The 19,619-nt window shown below is 40.0% G+C and overlaps 1 protein-coding gene across 3 annotated transcripts in view; it reads left to right on the top strand.

The window, feature by feature from the left end:
* RYR2 (ryanodine receptor 2) overlaps positions 1-19,619 on the top strand; it is an 830,565-nt gene that overhangs the window by 484,187 nt on the left and 326,759 nt on the right. For all 3 annotated transcript variants that reach the window (XM_053605591.1, XM_053605592.1, XM_053605593.1), the window contains exons 19-22: positions 805-997; positions 2,941-3,157; positions 5,665-5,769; positions 9,744-9,847. In XM_053605591.1, the coding sequence (XP_053461566.1) occupies positions 805-997; positions 2,941-3,157; positions 5,665-5,769; positions 9,744-9,847 (619 nt within the window). The remainder of the gene's footprint in view (positions 1-804; positions 998-2,940; positions 3,158-5,664; positions 5,770-9,743; positions 9,848-19,619) is intronic.

Consider the following 19,619-nt stretch of genomic DNA (forward strand, 5'->3'; position numbering starts at 1 on the left):
AGAAAATAGACCTTTTTCTGTGAGTTGCATTGCTTTTATATGATTTCTTAACGAGCTGCTTTTATTATATTCACGGCATTGTAGAAGAACTATTTGACAGTGCGTTTATTACTTGCAGGTTTGAGTATTAGTAAAATAAAGTATCCACATTTTTAAAATAAACATTCTCTTCTACTGGCATCTCAGATATGTTCTTGGTAAAAAAAAAAACCCCTTGGTATACTAGAAATAAAAAGAAATGTTATAAAAATTCAAAGCATGTAACATGGAATCTATTTTTTGTCTTTGGTCAAATTGAGGGGTGTATTTGTGTTTGTGAGCACATGTTTGGGAGAACCTTTCTTTTCTTCCCGTTTGCAATGAGGAACAGATACCCTTGGTACTAATTAGGAAAGGAAATTTTATCTAATCAGGAATAGGCTTAGAGCACAGACTGGCCAGGGCAAGAAATGATATTTATCAGATTTCATTTTCACATCTCCAATTGTACCCTGCTTTACTTAAGAAGCCGACCAAGATCTTGTGTGAAATAAATTTTAAACCAAACCAAACCAATTGGCATATAGTCTTCTGCCAATAAACGATGAACTTCAGGAATAAAGGACCACAGTGTGCTTTCATTATCCTTATCTATTTTTATTTTGTATTTATAAAACAAAGGGGACTTAACTTTTGAAAAAGAAACTGACTTTGCGTTCTGATACGGTACCTGCTATGCCTGAGACCACTGTTACTTGTAAACATTTAATTCAATCATCGACTCTTCGAGAGAACTTACCTTTCTTCATGTTTTTCCCCTAACAGGTTGCATTGCTCGTACTGTGAGCTCGCCCAACCAGCATCTGCTGAGAACTGATGACGTCATCAGTTGCTGTCTAGATCTCAGTGCTCCAAGCATCTCATTCCGAATTAATGGACAACCTGTTCAAGGAATGTTTGAGAATTTCAACATCGATGGCCTCTTCTTTCCAGTTGTTAGTTTCTCAGCAGGAATAAAGTTAGTATGTCTGTTTTTGGTCTTTCTCATTCTCATACTCCACAGAAGACTCCTGATGACCACCATCCAGCCTTTGCTCCCCCTGGGCTCTATCCGCAGGGCATTTTCCCTTCCCTTAAAGGAAGAGGTGAGATTCACCCAAGAGAAGAATCTTGGGAGGCTGAATGCTTTGTCCACAGAGGCTGTTGTTTAGATATGGACAGTCTAGTTCATCTTTGCACGTATTTAACGAGGGGAAATGAATAATATGTTTTAAAAATACAGGTACATGTGAAATTTATTAAATGTAAAATATAAATGTCTTAACACAATAACTAAGAAAATGCCAGGAAGGCTATGTTAACCAGTGTGATGAAAATATGTGAAATTATATATAAAACCAGTGTATGGTGCCCCATGATGGCATTAATATACACAGCTATGATTTAATAAAAAAATAAAAGGATAGAGATACCATTTGTTTTCTCAAAATTATTTTCATTAATTTTCCTTTTTTTAAAAAACAGTTTCCCACCTTTCTCTAAAGCCTCTCATTTCTCCAGAAACAGAATTTTTATTTTTTTGTGGATAAGGTCCAGATGTCTCCTTTTGTGTCCCCTCTGCCTGGTACACTTGTAAATTCTCCACCTGTGATCAACTGAGCCATGACGGTGCCCTTTAGCTCCTTCCTTTTTTGATACTTACAGAGGAAAAAAGAAATTAAAATTATAGTTCATTGGAGTTTTACAAGGAAAACGTCAATAAATGATGGTCTGTTATAAGGGGCCACTCTGTCATCTAAGTATGTATAGACGACATCTAAATATATATGCATATATATTTACAAAATATTTTCTACATGTTCGCTGTAAAATTTGGTAATGAATATTCTGTAAAATTTGGTAATGAATATTTTGTATAATATCCCGTTTCCCTATGTATGGTGACTTTAGGGATGACTTTGGGACACCATGTATATTTTTGCCTAATGAGGGTGACTTTTTAATTTCTAAAGGTCATTCACTTATTCTGGTTTATCTTTTAATCGAAATTCTCCTCCCAGGAATAATTCCTCGTTCCAGAAGCACCATAGTGATGTCAGGACAGAGTGATCATGAAATGTTAACTATTCATGTACCAATTACCTTTTCTGATGGATTTATACCAATTATGTTTCTGTAGATCTCTGGATTGTTTTAAGGCATTTGTTTTTCTTCACGTTATGTGCTTTTTATTTTATTTTATTTGGCTTGTGATTCAAACAAAAATTAGAAAAAGAATTAGAAAGAAAATGAAATTTTTGAATTTATTTTTCTGAGCTAAGAGCCCCCAAGAAATTGGTATCATTTAACTATTTAAAAACATTTTTTTCCAGTGGAACTCAGATTATTTTTAATTAAATGTGTATGATGTATAAAAGATTTTAGTAAGTTGCTTTTTGTTATTGAAATAGATTAACAATAAGAAATAAGATTATCTGCTTTCTTTAGCAAGTGGAAGTGACATCTGAATTCCCTTTAAGGAGTTTCATTAAGAAATTGGGCCCTGAACAGTGACTGTTTTTTTCTCATACCTAGTTCAGCCCTATCATATTAAGCATATAGATGTTTAGATCATGTCTTTTCTTTTATCTGTTGATTACCTGGGCACCTCGGGACATTTAGTGACCACGTATTATGGGCACGTACTTGGCTCCCATTGTAATATGATACACGTACAATTAGTTATTTCCCCAGTAAGTAATTAAGTCTTCTCTGAGACTGAAGATCTAATCAGGTTTCTCTTTTGATCAATATGACACCCTCCTGTTTTAATTATTATAATCAGAGCCTCTTAGATTCTAAAGCGATGATGACATTGTGATGGTATTTAGTAAAAATATGTGGCTTCTGATAAAGTTAATTTTGTATAAATCATTTTTGAACAAAAATGTTTTGTTTGATTAGAAAACCTTAATGTTTTAGGGTACGCTTTCTGCTTGGGGGACGCCATGGAGAATTCAAATTCCTTCCTCCACCTGGATACGCTCCTTGTTACGAAGCTGTGCTGCCAAAAGAAAAGTTGAAAGTGGAACATAGTCGAGAGTACAAGCAAGAGAGGACGTACACACGGGACCTGCTGGGCCCCACGGTTTCCCTGACCCAAGCTGCCTTCACACCCATCCCTGTGGACACCAGCCAGGTATCGAGATCAATTGTCATGGTGACCGTTCTGCTAATCGGTGGTTTCTACACTGGGACTGCAACCCACAGGAGTGCATTTTGTAGTAAGGCAGTTGACATACAGGATTGAAACAAAACTTGTAAAATATTGCTCACCCCACCATGTCCACTTACTTTCTATTCTATTCTATTTTTCTTTCTTTTTTTTTTTTTTTTTGCAGTTTTTGGCCGGGGCTGGGTTTGAACCCACCACCTTCAGCATATGGGGCCAGCGCCCTACTCGTTTGAGCCACAGGTGCCGCCCTGTTCTATTCTATTTTTTAATAGTCATCCCAGCCTAAGAAATTGATTTTATGATGTACTAATGGGTCACAACCTGAAGTTTTAAAACTTTTCAGGGGTGTCTTTAGGTTTGACTAAAATAGTTAACATTGGAGTGAGGCAGGGTGGCCAGCACCTGTAATCCCAGCTACTTGAGGCAGAAAGATCACTTGAGCCCAGGAGTTTAAAACTAGCCTGAGCAACATACTTAATACCTCATTTCTCAAAACATGAAAATGCAAAAATTAGCTGGACCTGCACATGTCTGTAGTTCCAACTTGGGAGGCTTTGGCAGGAAGATTACTTGAGCCCAGAAGTTCAAGTCTGCGTGAGCTATTACTGCATCACGGTGCTCTAGCCTGGGTAACAGAAGGAGGCGCCATCACTTAAAAAAATAGTTAATACATATAGTGTATGAAGTGCATATTATACTTTTTAAAAAATAAGTAATAGTCGTAACAGGTGGAACTTGGTGACAAAATTATACACACAATTTTAAGGTGACAATGTTATGTTGATTTAATATCTGGGCTAATGTACTTCATGTAATATCATCTAGATGGAACATTTACTTATTTTAGAATGTTTATTTTCATGTAGAGTAAACATAGAGCTTTTATTGTCTTCTATCTAGAGGAATATATTATCTGGAAGATAATTAAATTACTTTATCTTACATAGAGATTCAGATCATGAACTGTAGTCAAAATGTCCTGGATCAAATGCCTACTCTGGAACCTTCTGGAAGTTATTCACCTTGTCAATTAAGATGATAAGAGTATTTTTGGTATAGTTTTTTTTCCCCTTTCTTTCTTTTTTTTTTTAATCCTGCTCAACCTCCCGAGTAGCTGCACTACAAGCACCCATTACAACATCTGGCTAATTTTTCTATTTTTAGTAGAAATGGGATCTTGCTTTGTTCAGGCTAGTCTCAAACTCATGCGGCTGGCATAAACACGCACACATCGTTCGTAACTAAAGTTCAGTTTGTGTTGTCACTGATGAAAGGCAACAGGGTCTATATAGGTCTGCCTGAGTTCAGTAGGAGACAGATTGGGAAGCCAGAAGCGGACAAGAGTCTGCAGTGGTAGCATGTGGAGGACTGTCTGAGATCTAGTTTTCTTTTTTCTTTTTTTTTTTTTTTTTTTGTGGTTTTTGGCCGGGGCTGGGTTTGAACCCGGCAACTCCCGCATATGGGACTGGCACCCTACTCCTTGAGCTACAGGCGCCGCCCACTGTCTGAGATCTAAACGGCCACTGCTGTCTCAGGGAAAGGAAGCGGGGCTGGCACCTCCTCCGGGGGCGTTATAGGTATTTGCCAGCTCGGTCCATTGAGGGACTAGCTGTGGGGGTCACACAAAAGTGCTTTATCAAGATGTGAAGAACCAGGGCGGCACCTGTGGCTCCCATGTGCTGGAGACAGTGGGTTCAAACCCAGCCCCGGCCAAAAACTGCAAAAAAAAAAAAAAACATGTAAAGAACCAGCCCCTCAGCTGTTTTTTAAAAATGATTATTTCACTTTCTCTTTTTAATGGAAACACGTAAAGATTTTTTTTTTTTTTTTTCCTTGAGGCTTGTGTTTGGAAACCACTAACAGTAACAGAGTAGAGTTGAGGGAAAACATGAATCATCGCTGCAATCAGACTTTTATAGGCTCAAAGAGCCAGTGAATTATACATTGAACACTGAATTTCCTTCACCCTGGCCATGGATGCTGGCCAGGTTGGTGTAAGAGCTTTGGGGTGATTCCTTATTTTAAATGATGCACACTTTGGTAGTTGTCCCATATCCATTAAACAGCTTTCTTCCTTTTTTTTTCTGAGACAGTCTCACTCTGTCACTCTGGATAGAGTGCTGTGGCATCATAATTCACAGCAACTTCAAACTCGTGGGCCCAGGTGATCCTCTTGCCTCAGCCTCCCAAGTAGCTGGGACTACCGGCGTGTGCCACCTTATCTGGCTCATTAAACATCTTTCTTTGCTGCTGCCAAATACTCCTTTATTTATTTATTTTTTTGTCCATAAACTCACTTGGAAACCTAAATGAAGGTCTCGATGTTTATCTTAAAGAATGTCGTGAAATAAAAAGTTAAGAACCTATTTATATTATTATATTTTAAGGAATTGTTGGACAGTTTTGTTTAGTGAGAATAGTCAGCACTGTTTGTTTCTGATGTATGTTTGTTTTCTTTTTTTAAATTTTAGATCGTGTTACCTCCTCATCTAGAGAGGATAAGAGAAAAACTGGCAGAGAATATCCATGAACTCTGGGTTATGAATAAAATTGAACTTGGCTGGCAGTATGGCCCGGTACATAATTTTGAAATCTATTTTCCAGATTCTGTTCATACATCTTTCTGAAAACGTAACTTTTTCTTCGTTATCCTCCTGTGGGGTGACATAAGTGAATTGGGTTGATCTTTCCCCCCATGTGTTAGTTTTTGGGCAGTTTTGCTTTACTGTGTCATTATAGTAAAGGGGCTGACTGCTGTCACTGGCAGATTCATTGAAAGTCTCCTTGCCTAAACAAGTGCAAGTTACTAGTCTTTGGGTTGAAAGTTACATATTCAAGCCAAGATTAACAGATACAGATATTGGACATTGATTTCTGAGATACTTAAAAAAAAAAAAAAAAAAAAAACCTCTGTAATTGATAGTGAAAAGTGAAAATGAAAAGAAATTGCCCTCACTGATGTTTTCTTTCTCTTAGTCCCAATTGTATGTAACAGCCAGGGACCTGTGGCCAAAAAGTTCATAGTTGATTTCACAGGTAGAAGACAGTCTGAAAAATCATAATTGCACATGTTTCCAAATGATGACTTGTTAAAGATCTTAGTTCACAATAGATTAAAATAAAACACCTAACTTTCTTTGTAACCCAGGTGTGTTATCATAGACTTGTTTTAGCATGATCCTGGCATTAGTGGATCTCCCAAGGCACAGATTGTTGCACTGAGTTCTGAATGAGGAGTATTTAGTGTGTCAATATCAGCAGTAATATATGTCTTTCCTCACTACTCAGTAGTGTTTATGTATTTGTTTAATGCAGTGATTCTCAATCTGTGAGTCGTGACCCACAGGAACTGTATTAAAGGGTTGAGCTGCGTTAGTTGAACTGCATTAGTAAGGTTGAGAACCACTGGTTTAATGCCTTACATTTTCACATACAGATTATTAGGTTAAATCGACATTGCATTTAACAGGGTTATGTGTTATTATTTCAGTTTTACTGGTTAGGAAGTAGCAGACAGTTTCCATAGAGTTGTTAGATGCCTTGGCAGAAGTCACAGAACTAGTTAAGTAGGGCTGGAATACAAGTTTGATAACTTCAAGTTTAGAACTGTTTTTCTTTTTTTTTTTTTTCTGTAAGAGTTGCTGAAGTGTGACCTGAAAATAAGATCCTTTCATTAAGTAAGGAATGATTAGACATTGGTTACATCAGCAACACTCAAGTGGCTAGTTTTGGGTGACCTTCATAGACTCTTAAAAATCAAGGACATCTATAAATGCTGGATAAAATATCGAACCACAATTAAAGTCAAGAAGAGGAGAGATATTATAGATGTGTCCTAGTCAATTGCAAGAGGAATTACATGCAAAATTCCCTAAAAGTTTCAAGACGAGGCTAAAAAGATTTAGAAAAACAGTTCATGGAAAAGAAGCAAAATGAAAAGCAAACAACAAAAAATTCATACAGCGACAGCAAATATTTTGCTGATCCTCCATTGTGATGGTCTCTTACTGCAAGCTCATAAGTTCACCTAAATGATCATGTTTTGCAGAGAAGTCTTAGTTCTGTTCCTTCTTTAAAACGTGAGGAAAATATAAAGTCTCCTTATTATTTATTCTCCCAGTTAAATTTAGTTCAGTTTAATACCATCCACCTTATTCCTGCTATGTGCAAAGTACTCTTTGAGTTTTCAAACGTGGTCGTAGCGATGTGGAGTGCAGAGCTTCGGAACCACCTTACCCACCACTGACTTAGGTCGCCTTTTGCTGGTTCTGAGGTGCATTGAAGCAACATTGAGCTTCCTGTATCTCCAGGGGTGACAGTGAGCCTGTGGTCGGCTTCTGTTGTGCTATCATCTGCACCGTTTCATCTAACGCACAACTGCTGCTTTTACAAAACCTTCCCTAAAACTCCTTTTAGTGAAGCATTTGTAATCTCTGACCTTTCAACCGCTATTATTCTAGGGGAAGGCATGTGCCTTTTACTAGGTTAATATCATAATTTTTTTTAACATTTTAAATAGTGTTTTGAAGTACTTATGTGTGTTTTCCTTTGGAGTAATTTATACTTAGCTACCCTGCATGTTGAATTTATTTATTTAGTTTTTGCCAAGAAGTTACAGTGTATGGGGGATAAATTTCACAGGAGCATCCCGCAAGGGCTGTATGTAATGGAATAACCTCATGCAGAATCATTCTGTCATTTATCTGTCACTTTAAAATTTATTGTATGCCTACTGTTTGCCTGGCTCTGCTTGGTACTGGGGACCCGGCGTTGTGTTTGCCTTTTAGGAATGTCCTGTTTTGTTGAGTAACGGACATGTAAACAATTATGGAGTGCAGAAGAAACATTTAGGTCTCACCCAGGAATCAGGGAAGGCTTCTAATATTTGATTTGAGGCTGAAGGATGAGTTCTGGCAATAAGAGAACAAGACCATAGTCTAGGCGGAGGACCTGGCAAGTGCAAAAATGAGGAGGCAGGAGGAACAGGACATTTGCAGTGACCATTCAGTAGTACAGTATTGTCATAGGGCAAAGAACAGGGTTCTTCCACGGTACAGAGGAATAGAATTGGGAAGGCCATGTAGGCAAGAGGTACATCCCCAAAGACCTTGGGCAGAACATGATTTTATTCATAGGGTCTAAGTTTTGAAAAATGCTTAGGAGGGAGGTGATACTTAGAAGCTCTGCTGTGAGTGGGACAGTGAGAGGGTCAGGGAGAGGGAACAGGTGCCCCAAGTGAGAAGTGCCGAGGCTGTGCCTGGCAGTCGGGATGGAGACTTGTGATTACAGGAGATGTTTCAGAGTTCAAATATGGGTGGTAGTATGAGAGGGAAGGAAATCTCAGCAGGTTTCTCGTTTTAGCTCAGACCCCCAGAGGATGGTGATGCTTGTAGAGAGTAGAAGGGAGGTGGAGATTACATCAAAGGGAAAGACAGTCTCTTAGGACTGAGACACGTTTGTCTTTACTTTTATGCTTAGTATTTAGTGTTAAAGATTTTGAGTTTAGAGTTAAATTTTATAAGTCGATTTCATTTCCAGAATTGTGCATTTAAATATACATGATACCTGCTTCTCTAAAAGTCCTGTTTTATGTGTCATGATCTCCAGAAATAATGGAATAAATAGATTTCTAACTTGGTGAATCCTGAGGACTAGTCTCACTCATGTTTTTGTACTTTCTATCTGGCATTTACAAAACCTCATCATTATTCCAGTAGAGTCACTTGCTCCCTGACAGCCTGTGGCTGTCATCGAGGTACTGCCCGGGAAGTAACGCCTCTGTAATTTAGGCCTCCTAGAAGATAACAAGCCTAATTACTGATGCAAGGATAGAGAACATCTTTCTCATGAATTTATTCCTAAGATCTTGACTTTAATGTGATTGCTGATATACACTTTCAAGGATTAATATGCAAAGCCGCCTATATTATGCTAACTGATTTTGTACAGGTCGTGGAGCAATTTGTAAGAGCAGGTCACTAACGGGGTGAAATGAACAGCCAGAATGCCCTCAAAGAGTCTTCCCATCAGTCAGTCATTAATCAGGGTCTCCAGTCAGTTTAATTCTACACAGAAAATCATTATAAAATAAGTCATCACCATACTCCTTCTTCCTGGAATTAATTTCAATTTCTAGAACATTGTTAAGTACCCACCACGTGACAGACATGTTCTAGGTGCTTCATTCATATCCAAGAATGAAGAGACCCAAATTTTTGCAGGGAGACAGAACAATAACCCAATGTCTATTGTTATTAATAAGGATCTAGTCTGTTAGAAGATGGTAAGTATTATGAAACAAAAAAAAGAAAAGAAAAGGATCGGAAGGTTGGGCAGGTTGCCCGATTAGGCAGGTGGGCAGGGTAAGCCTTCTGGAGAAGGCGAGATGGAAGCAAATGCTGGAGGGGGCTCAGGGAGAGAGCCCGTGGGTATTGGGGTCATATGGGCGTTTCTTCTTGCTGTCCCCCCCTACTTTGCCCCACAATTGAATGCCCATTGCTAGCGTCTGACCCAGGAGACTATTATTTGTCGATTTCCTGTCCTGCTGCAGGTGAGGGATGACAATAAGAGACAACACCCTTGTCTGGTGGAGTTCTCCAAGCTGCCTGAACAGGAACGCAATTACAACTTACAGATGTCGCTCGAGACCTTGAAGTGAGTTTCTTGACCTTTTCTATTTTCCAATCCGCTTTACCTGAAGGAAACCAGATAATGATGTTATTATACTCTAGTTCAGCTGCAAAGATGCTTTAATAGCAGGTAGAACTTAATAATGTGTAGGCAGATTGGATTAGAATTTTTGGGACTTAGACTTTGACCCTGTCTGTTACTTCATGGCGTTTTGCTCTATACCAGTATTTCCCAAGGGTATCAGACGGCTGTTCATAGACACGTGGAATATGTGGGTTCTGGGATTTGATGCAATAGTGGTCCACAGAGTGTAGAATGTAGTTTGAGGATGGGGTACAAATTAGCCCTGGTTTGTGGCAAGATAGGTAAAGATATTATGAGTAAGCGTTTAGAAACTCTTACACAAATTTAAGGGAGCAATTTTATATCTATTAAATGTTACAATTTCTTAAAATGTAAGGTTGTAACTTATATGTCTTAAAAAATTTAATTTCCTCTGACAGTTTTTTTATTAATATTAAATCATAGCTGTGTACATTAATGCGATGATGGGGCACCATACACTGGTTTTATAAACAGTTTGACACATTTTTATCACACTGGTTAACATAGCCTTCCTGGCATTTTCTTAGTTATTGGGTTAAGACAATTATATTCTACATTTACTAAGTTTCACATGTACCCGTGTAAGATGCACTGCAGGTGTAATCCTCTGACAGTTTTATTGTTAATTAGACTATCAGGCTACAATAGAATGGAAATTAAAGAAAATTAGTTCTTCGCCATCAATATTTTGAGAAGGACTGGTCTAAGGGAGTTAAAAGATGCTGAATTAAAGTAGCTAAATAGGGCCAGGTGCAATGGCTCATGCCTGTAATCCTATCACTCTGGGAGGCTGTGGTGAGTAGATTGCTTGAACTCAGGAGTTCAAGACCAGCCTGAGAAAGAGTGAGAGCTCTGTCTCTACTAAAAATAGAAAAACTAGCCGGGCATAGTGACACATTCCTGTACCCTAGCTACTTGAGAGGCTGAGGCAAGAAGATTGCTCAAACCCATGAGTTTGAGGTTACAGTGAGCTACGGTGATGCCACGGGACTCTAATTAGAGTGACAGAGTTAGAGTCTGTCTCAAAAACAAAATAACCACAAATAGTTAACTTACAGGACTTCTAAAATGTTAGTATGGTAAATCTCTAAAATGGGGAGGAGTCTGTTTATGGTGTTTCCTAAACTTACTTAAGCCTAGATCCTTTTTTCAAAGAGTACCTGTGGAGACCATTTATCTAAGCAACATATCTTTTTTTTTAAGAGACGGGGTCTTGCTACTTTGCCCAGGCTGGGGTACAGTGGCTATCCACAGGCACCATCATAGCTCGCTGCAGCCTCAAACTCCTGGGCTCAGGTGATCTTCCTGCTCAGCCTTCTGAGTAGTTGGGACACAGACACATGCTGCTGTCACTGGCCTGAGCAACATATTTTGAGTATTTTTTTAGACCATCTTATAAATGCACTTTGGCTTTTCAGAAACTTTTTGCTAATTGATCTCTTGAATTTGCTACTCAACTTTTGCAGATGGAAGAATGGGTCTAGAATAACATACAGGCAGGAATATAATTTCAAAATTTAATATAGAGAAGCGATATAGAGAAAATATTTTTTGAAAAACCTGTAACTTTTCTTTTGTCTCCTTCTCATTCTTGATGTCCTATAGAATTTGTTCAAAAAGTCACTTATCCTAACATATTTTTATATTAAGTGTGAAATGATACTTTAGTCCTTTTTTTGTTTCAGTTTTGTTAAGAGTTAAGGACTTATTGCCATTGACGTTTTTTTTTGTTTGTTTGTTTTTTTTACCAGAGACCCAGATCATAAATCTTAAACACTGTTTTCGATTCTAGACTCTGGGCTCAGGTACGCAGTCCTGTGTGTCACATTGACGTGTGAGATCACAGTGGACACATATATCATGGTGGTCTCATAAGATCATAATAGAACTGAAAAATTCCTGTTGTCTGGTGGCATCATAGGTGTCATAACATCATAGCACAATGACCTTGCCTATGTTTAGATACGCAAGCACCAGTGTGTTGCATTGACCTGCAATGTTCAGTAACGTGCTGTACAGGTGTGTGACCAAGGAGCAATAGGCCGACCATCTGGGTTTGTGTAAGCACACTCTGTGAGTTTGCATAGCAACAAAATCGCCCAACAAGTTTTCAGAATGTATTCCCAGTTTTAAGGGATATGTGACTGTATTTCTTCAAAGATACAGATGAAATGTCATGGAAATAAATTAGGCATGGTGTGGGTTCGGATTCTGCTAGTGACTTAAAATTGTGTATATGTGAATCAAGTACATTTAGAACTTTCTAAGGGTAAAACGTGACAAGGGTTTCCTGTCATAAGGAACACATAATAAGCTGCCGTGACCTGGGGACTTACATTCAGCGTTGGCATTCTTCTTTTGTGGTTATGACATGAGGTTTGTATGTTTACCTTAGTAATTCATGGCAGCTCATTATCCCCCCCTTTTTTTGTATAACACAACGCTTTATTAAAAGGTCATGGTCTAACATAACTTGTTAATAGTTAAATTTGCAATATGGTCTCTATTGTTTTAGCAATTGACAGCTAAGGCAGCTATTGCAAAGAGAAAATTCTGGAGTATAAAAATCTCCATATTGGTCAGCACCTGTGGCTCAGAGGGTTAGGGCGCTGGCCCCATATATTGGAGGTGGCGGGTTCAAACCTGGCCCCCGGCAAAAAAAAAAAAAAAAAAAAATCCCCATATTTGGATTTAGTACTCTGAGGCTTTGACTGCTATATATAATCCAGTCTCATTCCCAAAAACTGCTGGGAGCTGGTTTGACCATCAGACTGCATGTACTGTGGTGCTGTTCCTTATGGTGAATGCTAATGACCCTTTCCATGAGCTAGTGCTTAACATTTCTTCGTAGATTTTCTTGTACTTAAGCAGTATATATTTATATAGTTTTGTGATTAACCCATTTCTTTTTTTTATTGTTAGGGATTCATTGAGGGTACAATGAATTAGGTTACACTGATTGCAATTGTTAGGTAAAGTCCCTCTTAGAATTGTGTTGTACCCCCAAGAGGTGTGCTGTTCACAATTTCTTTATTTCTTTAACAATCAAATTAGAGGAAAAACACCTCACTTCTCCAAAACTCATGCTATGCCCAATTCCAGTGCTTTAGAGAAAGCACAGCGCTTTTTTTTTCTGTATTTCCTTTATTCACCTATTTAGTTGGTAGGCAAGAGTTAAGTAGGCTCTGGAGCTGGATGGTCTGAGTTCAAGGACTTATTGTTTCAAGGGAATCTTGCGGGAGCAGCTGTACTTTTTTGAACCTTAGATTTTCTTTTCCTTAGTAAATTGAGGATCCTAATGTCTTTACTTCAGAGAATTATTGTGAGGGCTAAAGATAGAATATTCAAGTATCTTAGGTCTAACAGGAGGCATACAGCCTAGGCTTTTTGTCTGTTTGTTTTATAACATGTCATGGGAGGGACTAACAACTTTGTGTAAATTCTGAGTGGTGCCAAATAACATATGGGCAAGAAATCATTCCAGAATATTACTTAATTTGGGATGGGAGATGATTTAATGTGAATGTGAATTTTTGATGCTCTTTCTGTGATTTTTGTGTCACATAAATTGTTTATAATGACAACTTATTTAGGCTGGAACCGTCATCTGTATCGTACAGTTCTGCAAACTTCTGACACTCTCTTGCAGAGAAGCATGACTTGGAAGACCTGCCTACCAGCTGGCCCGGCCTCCACACGTGATCAGTATTACTGACGGCTAAGTTTCTGGCTTAATTTTCAACCCATATACTATTTTCCAAATTCCAGACCTCAATTTATGAATAAATAAGTCATGTTTTGGAAATTAAAGATAGAAGGATTTTTAATGAACCCATAATGTCCTTTCGTAGAATTTATTTCTTTGGAAGTTAACAAAAATATAGGGAGACTGCAAGGATTTTTTTTCCTCCAGGCCAAGTATTTATTTTTAGGAAATGGTGTATTTTTGTACACAGAAGAGTGGGGAGAAATTGTAGGGACAAAGGAACCCAGATGAGAACAAGATGGGAGGGAAATAACACTTAAGCAAAGAGGTGTGGTGTTTGCCTAAAAGAGAAAGTTTTTTTTTGTACCTCCGTTCCTGGGACAATAGTCTTTCTGTTCTCTAAATGTTGGGAATCGATTTATTTAATCCTGGACCTTTCCTTCTCACTGTGCAGGCTCCCTGGAGGCTTAATCACCACACTTCCCAAATATCCATCTCTGCCTCCCCCCACACACATCTGCTCTGAGCGAGGGAAGTGTGCCTTCCACCCCCTCTGGAGAACTTTCCCGGATGCCTCAGAAGCCCAGAGAGCTAAGCCTCACTCAGCTCCCCTGGGAATAGCACCCCCTGCTGTTCATCTACTGGATAGGCCAGGAACCTGGAAATCATTCCTGATGCCTCCTTTTGTTTTATCCCTACATCCAACCCATTCGCGGGGCCTCTGAGTGTACCTCCACTCTGTCCCCTGTCTCTGTTTCCACAGCAGTCAGCCTGGACCAAGCCACCGTCATCTGCTACCACCATCACAGTTAGCAGTCTCCTAATGGTCCTTTCACTGCCCTGTTAATTCTGTACACAGCAGCCAAGTTCACACACACACACACCTGCACCCACACACGCACACACATTCATATGTGGCTTTTACCCTGCACAGTGCAGGGCCGGGATGATTTTGATCCGACGTCTCCTTTTTGACATACCTAACACAGCTCTTCCCCTTTTCCTTACATTCCAGCCCCCACAGTCTCTTCTCTCCTACGGGTTGAATTTTGTACCGTCTCTCTCATCCTATTTCCTTTGAATAAAAAGTTCTTTGCTTGACTCTTACGTTGGACCATCGTTATTCAGCCCTCAGGCCTCCACTTAAAACACTTCCTTGATAAGAATTTCCCCACCTCTTCCTTTCCCTCTTTTCTAACACCTGATGATAGTTGTATAGCTCTCAGCACAATTTGTAATATTACTTTCTAAGGTTATTTAATATTTGCCTTTCCTACTAGACCGTAAGCTCCATGAAGGCAGGAACCATGATTTTTTTTTTAAGACTTAAATTTTTTTAGAGTAGTTTTAGTTTCTCAGCAAAATTGAGAGGAAGGCGCAGAGTCTTCCCATGTTCCCCTAACTCCCTCCACACAAGCTTTCCCCGTTATCAACGTGCCCCACACGAGGTCTATCCATTTGTTACCATGGATAGACCTTCATGGACATATCATCCTCATCCAGACTTCACAGCGCGATTTTTTTCCTTTAATTCACCATCATGTAGCTAGTGTTAACCAATTATCTAGAACATGATGTGTTCTCAGATGACAGCTTGCTTGGATGTTACACACGTACCTCAAGTTCTGTGTTTTATCCCTTCCAGCGTCAGATGTCTTTTAATTTTTGTCTTTAATGCTGTCAAGTGTCCCCAAAGAACACAACCCAGATATCTAAGAGTCCTCCGGACTTCCCTTTCCCTCACCCATGGCTTTCTGATGCTCTTAACCCATCACTTCTTTAATTTTCTGCCATTGCTGGTGTCGTTGTCACCACCGTCCACTCTAATACCGTCACCTCCCAACAGCGCTCTAGTCTAAGCTACCATTGTTTCCCACCTGAAGCTGAAATAGCCTCTCTAGCTCCCCATGTTTCCATTCTGCATGTGTGGCCAGCGTGATCTTTTTCATTTAGGTAACCCCACCGTTCTCCATATTTAAAATCATCTGATGGCTTTTCATGGCTCTTAACTTAAAGACAGTGCCTTCATTTGCCAAAATGTGCCTAAGTGCCTGGCGTCTCCCCTTTCATTCTTGCTGGGGGTCACCCTAGCCTTTGCTCTTCCTGGCTGTTTGTATATTCCCTTCCACCACCTCCATGTGCTCTTGTTGGAAGGCTCCCTCGACTGCCTGCTTCTCATCCTTTAGATCCGAGGTCAGGATCCCTTCCTGCAGACACACCGGCTGAACTCCTCGACTCAGCAAAGCCGCCTTCTCTAGGCGTTCATGTCTATTCCACCCCTCAACCAAGAAATTTCCTAGGTGTGCAGGAATCACCACGTCACGGGGGCAGGCAGCAGGCTTCTCACTTGCTTTTAGTCAGACTTTACATTGAGCCCAGTAAATATTTGTTAAATACATGAATTAATAAATGAATGATAAAGCACAGTCCCTAGCTGGGTTTTACATGCCAAGTGGTTACCTACAGGTGTCCCTGTTAGCTTCCTGGAAGTCTGTTTACTGTGGCTCTGTAGTACCTGCTCTGACGACACATTACTGTTTCCTGCTGCTTTCATCTGGTAATAAATACGTACTGAATGGATGTGCAAAATGACACCAAAACCCCCGCCTGGCCAGTCTTTTCTTGCCTCTCAGCCTCTCTGCCAGCTTCTCAGTTACACTCTGTGCTCAGCTTTCTCTCCCCACCCTTCAGCAGACTTCAGGGTGTTTTTAAGTAAGTTAAGCAATGTTAAATCATCAAATAAAATGATTTTAATAAAGATAACACAGAGACCAAATGCTTTTCATTCAAACAGAGAATTCGCTGTGGCAACAGCATGATGAAATAGACTTTTTAATCATCTATTGCTCCTAGTTTAAAACCTCCTTGGATTACACTTTGTGCTTACAGATAATACTAAAAAGGTGATCTGTGTAAAAAAGCACAGCCAGTACTTGGATTTCATGAAAAGTCAATGTTTTTTATTTTTAGTTATTTATTTTTGAGACAGAAAATAAGGTGGCCCTGGGTAGAGTGCCAGGGAATCATAGCTCACAGCAAAGCGATCCTCCTGCCTCAGCCTCCCAAGTACTGGGCCTACAGGTCCCCATTGTAACACCTGGCTAGCTTTTACTACTTTAAGTAGGGCCAGGGTCTTGCTGTTGCTGAGGCTGGTCTCAGACTTTGGAGCTTAAGCAGTCTACCCGCCTCTGCCTCTCAAAGTGCTAGGATTATAGGCATGAGCCACCACACCTAGCCAAAAGTAAATACTTTTGTGCTTTAAAAGAAATTGTTAAGGAAATAAAGAAGTAGACTACCGATTGGGAGAAAATATCTGTAAATCATATGTTTGTATTTATAAAATTTATAGTACATAGTGCATCACACAAGTCCTGATAAAGAACTTGCCTCCAGAATATGTAAAGAATTCTGACAACACAGTAAAAATGTATACAACCTGACTGAAAAATGGGCAAGACACTTGAATATATGTTTTACCAAAGAAGAAACACAGATGGCTAATAAACCCATTAAAAGACTCTCAACCTCATTAAGAAAACACAGATTAAAACCTTGATGAGATAGTGCTATGCACATTAAAATGGCAGTAATCAAGAAAACAGACCAGTGTTGGCAAAGATGTAGGAAAACTGAAACCCACCTGTATTACTCGTAGTAATGCAAAAGGGTACCATCACTGTGGAAAATAGTTTGGAAGTTTCTTTTTTTTTTTTTTTGTAGAGACAGAGTCTCACTGTACCGCCCTCGGATAGAGTGCCGTGGCGTCACACGGCTCACAGCAACCTCCAACTCCTGGGCTTAAGCGATTCTCCTGCCTCAGCCTCCGGAGTAGCTGGGACTACAGGCGCCCGCCACAACGCCCGGCTATTTTTTTGTTGCAGTTTGGCCGGGGCTGAGGTTTGAACCTGCCACCCTCGGCATATGGGGCCGGTGCCCTACTCACTGAGCCACAGGCGCCGCCCAGTTTGGAAGTTTCTTAAAGGCTAAACATAAATTTACCAGACGACCCTAGCCCTTCTGCTCCTATAGCTACCCCAAAGGAAATAAAAGCAGGAGTCCATGCAGAGTGTTTATAGGAGCATTGCACATAAAGCCAAAACTCTGTAAATTCCAATCAGCTAATGAATGTTTAAATGGAATATAGGATTGGTGTACAGTGAGATATTATTCAGCAATAAAAGGAAATATACTACTGAACACATATCACAACATGGATAAATCTAGAAGATGTTATGCAAATTAAAGGTGCAGACACAAGGGACTCCGTGTTGTATGACTCTACTTAGGAAATGTCCAGAAGAGACACGTTGGTAGAGACAGCAGTCTGGTTTTGGGCTGCTGGGGGTGAAAGCAGGAACCGACTCCAGCAAGCATGAAGGACCCCGTGGTGGAAATGGTCTAACACTGGATTGTGGTGATAGTCACACAACTCTGTGAATTTACTAAAAGTGAAAATGATAATCAATAAGCCTTTAAAAAAATGCACATTTCCCCAACAATAAAAAAAAAAAAAGAAGGGTTTAGGAGTGGGAGGAAGTATTTGTAAAAAAAAAAAAAAAAATGCACATATCTGAGCTGACAGCTTCTGATTATGCCATTCTGCAACGCAGCCCTGAGTGGTTCCTGGTCCATATGCGTAAATGCAATTCCCTCAGTATGGCGTTTGAGGTTCTCCAGACAGATGGAACCAGCCGGATAAGTGTGTGTGTGTGTGTGTAGAGAGAGAGAGAGAGATTTGTTTTAATGACTTGACTCATACTATTATGAGGAGTTGGCCAAATGCAAAATCTTTTTTTTTTTTTTTTGAGACAGAGTCTCACTTTGTTGCCCTTGATAGAGTGCTTTTGGCATTCCTATGATGCCAAAGCACTCTATCAAAAAACTCACAAAAAACTCAAACTCTTGGGGCTCAAGCAATTCTCTTGCCTCAGCCTCCCAAGTAGCTGTAGCTGGGACTACAGGCACCCGCCACAACACCTGGCTATTTTTTTAGAGACAGGGTCTCGCTCTTGCTCGGGCTAGTCTTGAACCTGTGAGCTCAGGCAATCTACCCGCCTCAGCCTCCCAGAGTGCTAGGATTACAGGTGTGAGCCACTGCGCCCAGCCTCAAATGCGAAATCTTGATGGGGTGAGCCAGCAAGCTGGAGATCTGAGGGAGAGTCGCTGACCCCATCCAAATCTGACTGGTGGCAGCATTCCATGTTGCTCAGTGGAAGCCAGTCTTCTTGTTCTGTCCAGACCTTAACTTAATGGACAGTTAGGCACGGCCCACCCACATTATGGAGGGTAGTCTGCTTAACTTAAATGTCACCATTTTAAATGTTGGTATCACCCCAAAACAGCTTCACAGAAACCCATGGACTGATGTTTGGCCAGGTATCTTGGTACTGTGGCCCAACCAGGTTGATAGATAATTAGCCGTCATGCTTTCTAAATAAGAAATATTTACTGAGCATATTCTGCCCCCCAAGCTTGCCTGAGTGTTTCCTTTTACCCCACCCTACAGCTCGTGGGCAGGCCCTGTCCCTGCCACACAAACCCACGTCCTGCCACCTGTTGGTCCACGTGGTCCCCCAGCCTGGACCATGTACTGCCTCATCTCCTTATCTCTGATTTCCACATATCTTTGCCTTTGAAATATTAATTACCCTTCTTGGCATATCTTAAAATAACTTTTCCTAACTTCAAACTTTACTTGATTTTATTATAATTTTTTATCACTGTCTTCTTTCCCTCAGACTGCAAGCACTGTTCAACAGAAAAGTGTACACTAGCACCCTGAAAATCTTCAATGTAAAATTCTGTAAATAGTTTGTAAGTTTTGAATGGCATGCCATTCTGAGTAGCAGGAAGAAATCTCACGCTGTCACCCTCCACCCCATGTGGGACACGAATCCTCCCTTTGTCCAGGGTATCATGCCCTGTGACAGTCTGCACTCTCAGTTTACGTAGGGCAGGCTGGGTTATCCGGCATCACGGTGCCTG

Source organism: Nycticebus coucang, chromosome 10, assembly GCF_027406575.1.
Source record: "Nycticebus coucang isolate mNycCou1 chromosome 10, mNycCou1.pri, whole genome shotgun sequence".
Lineage (NCBI taxonomy): Eukaryota > Metazoa > Chordata > Mammalia > Primates > Lorisidae > Nycticebus > Nycticebus coucang.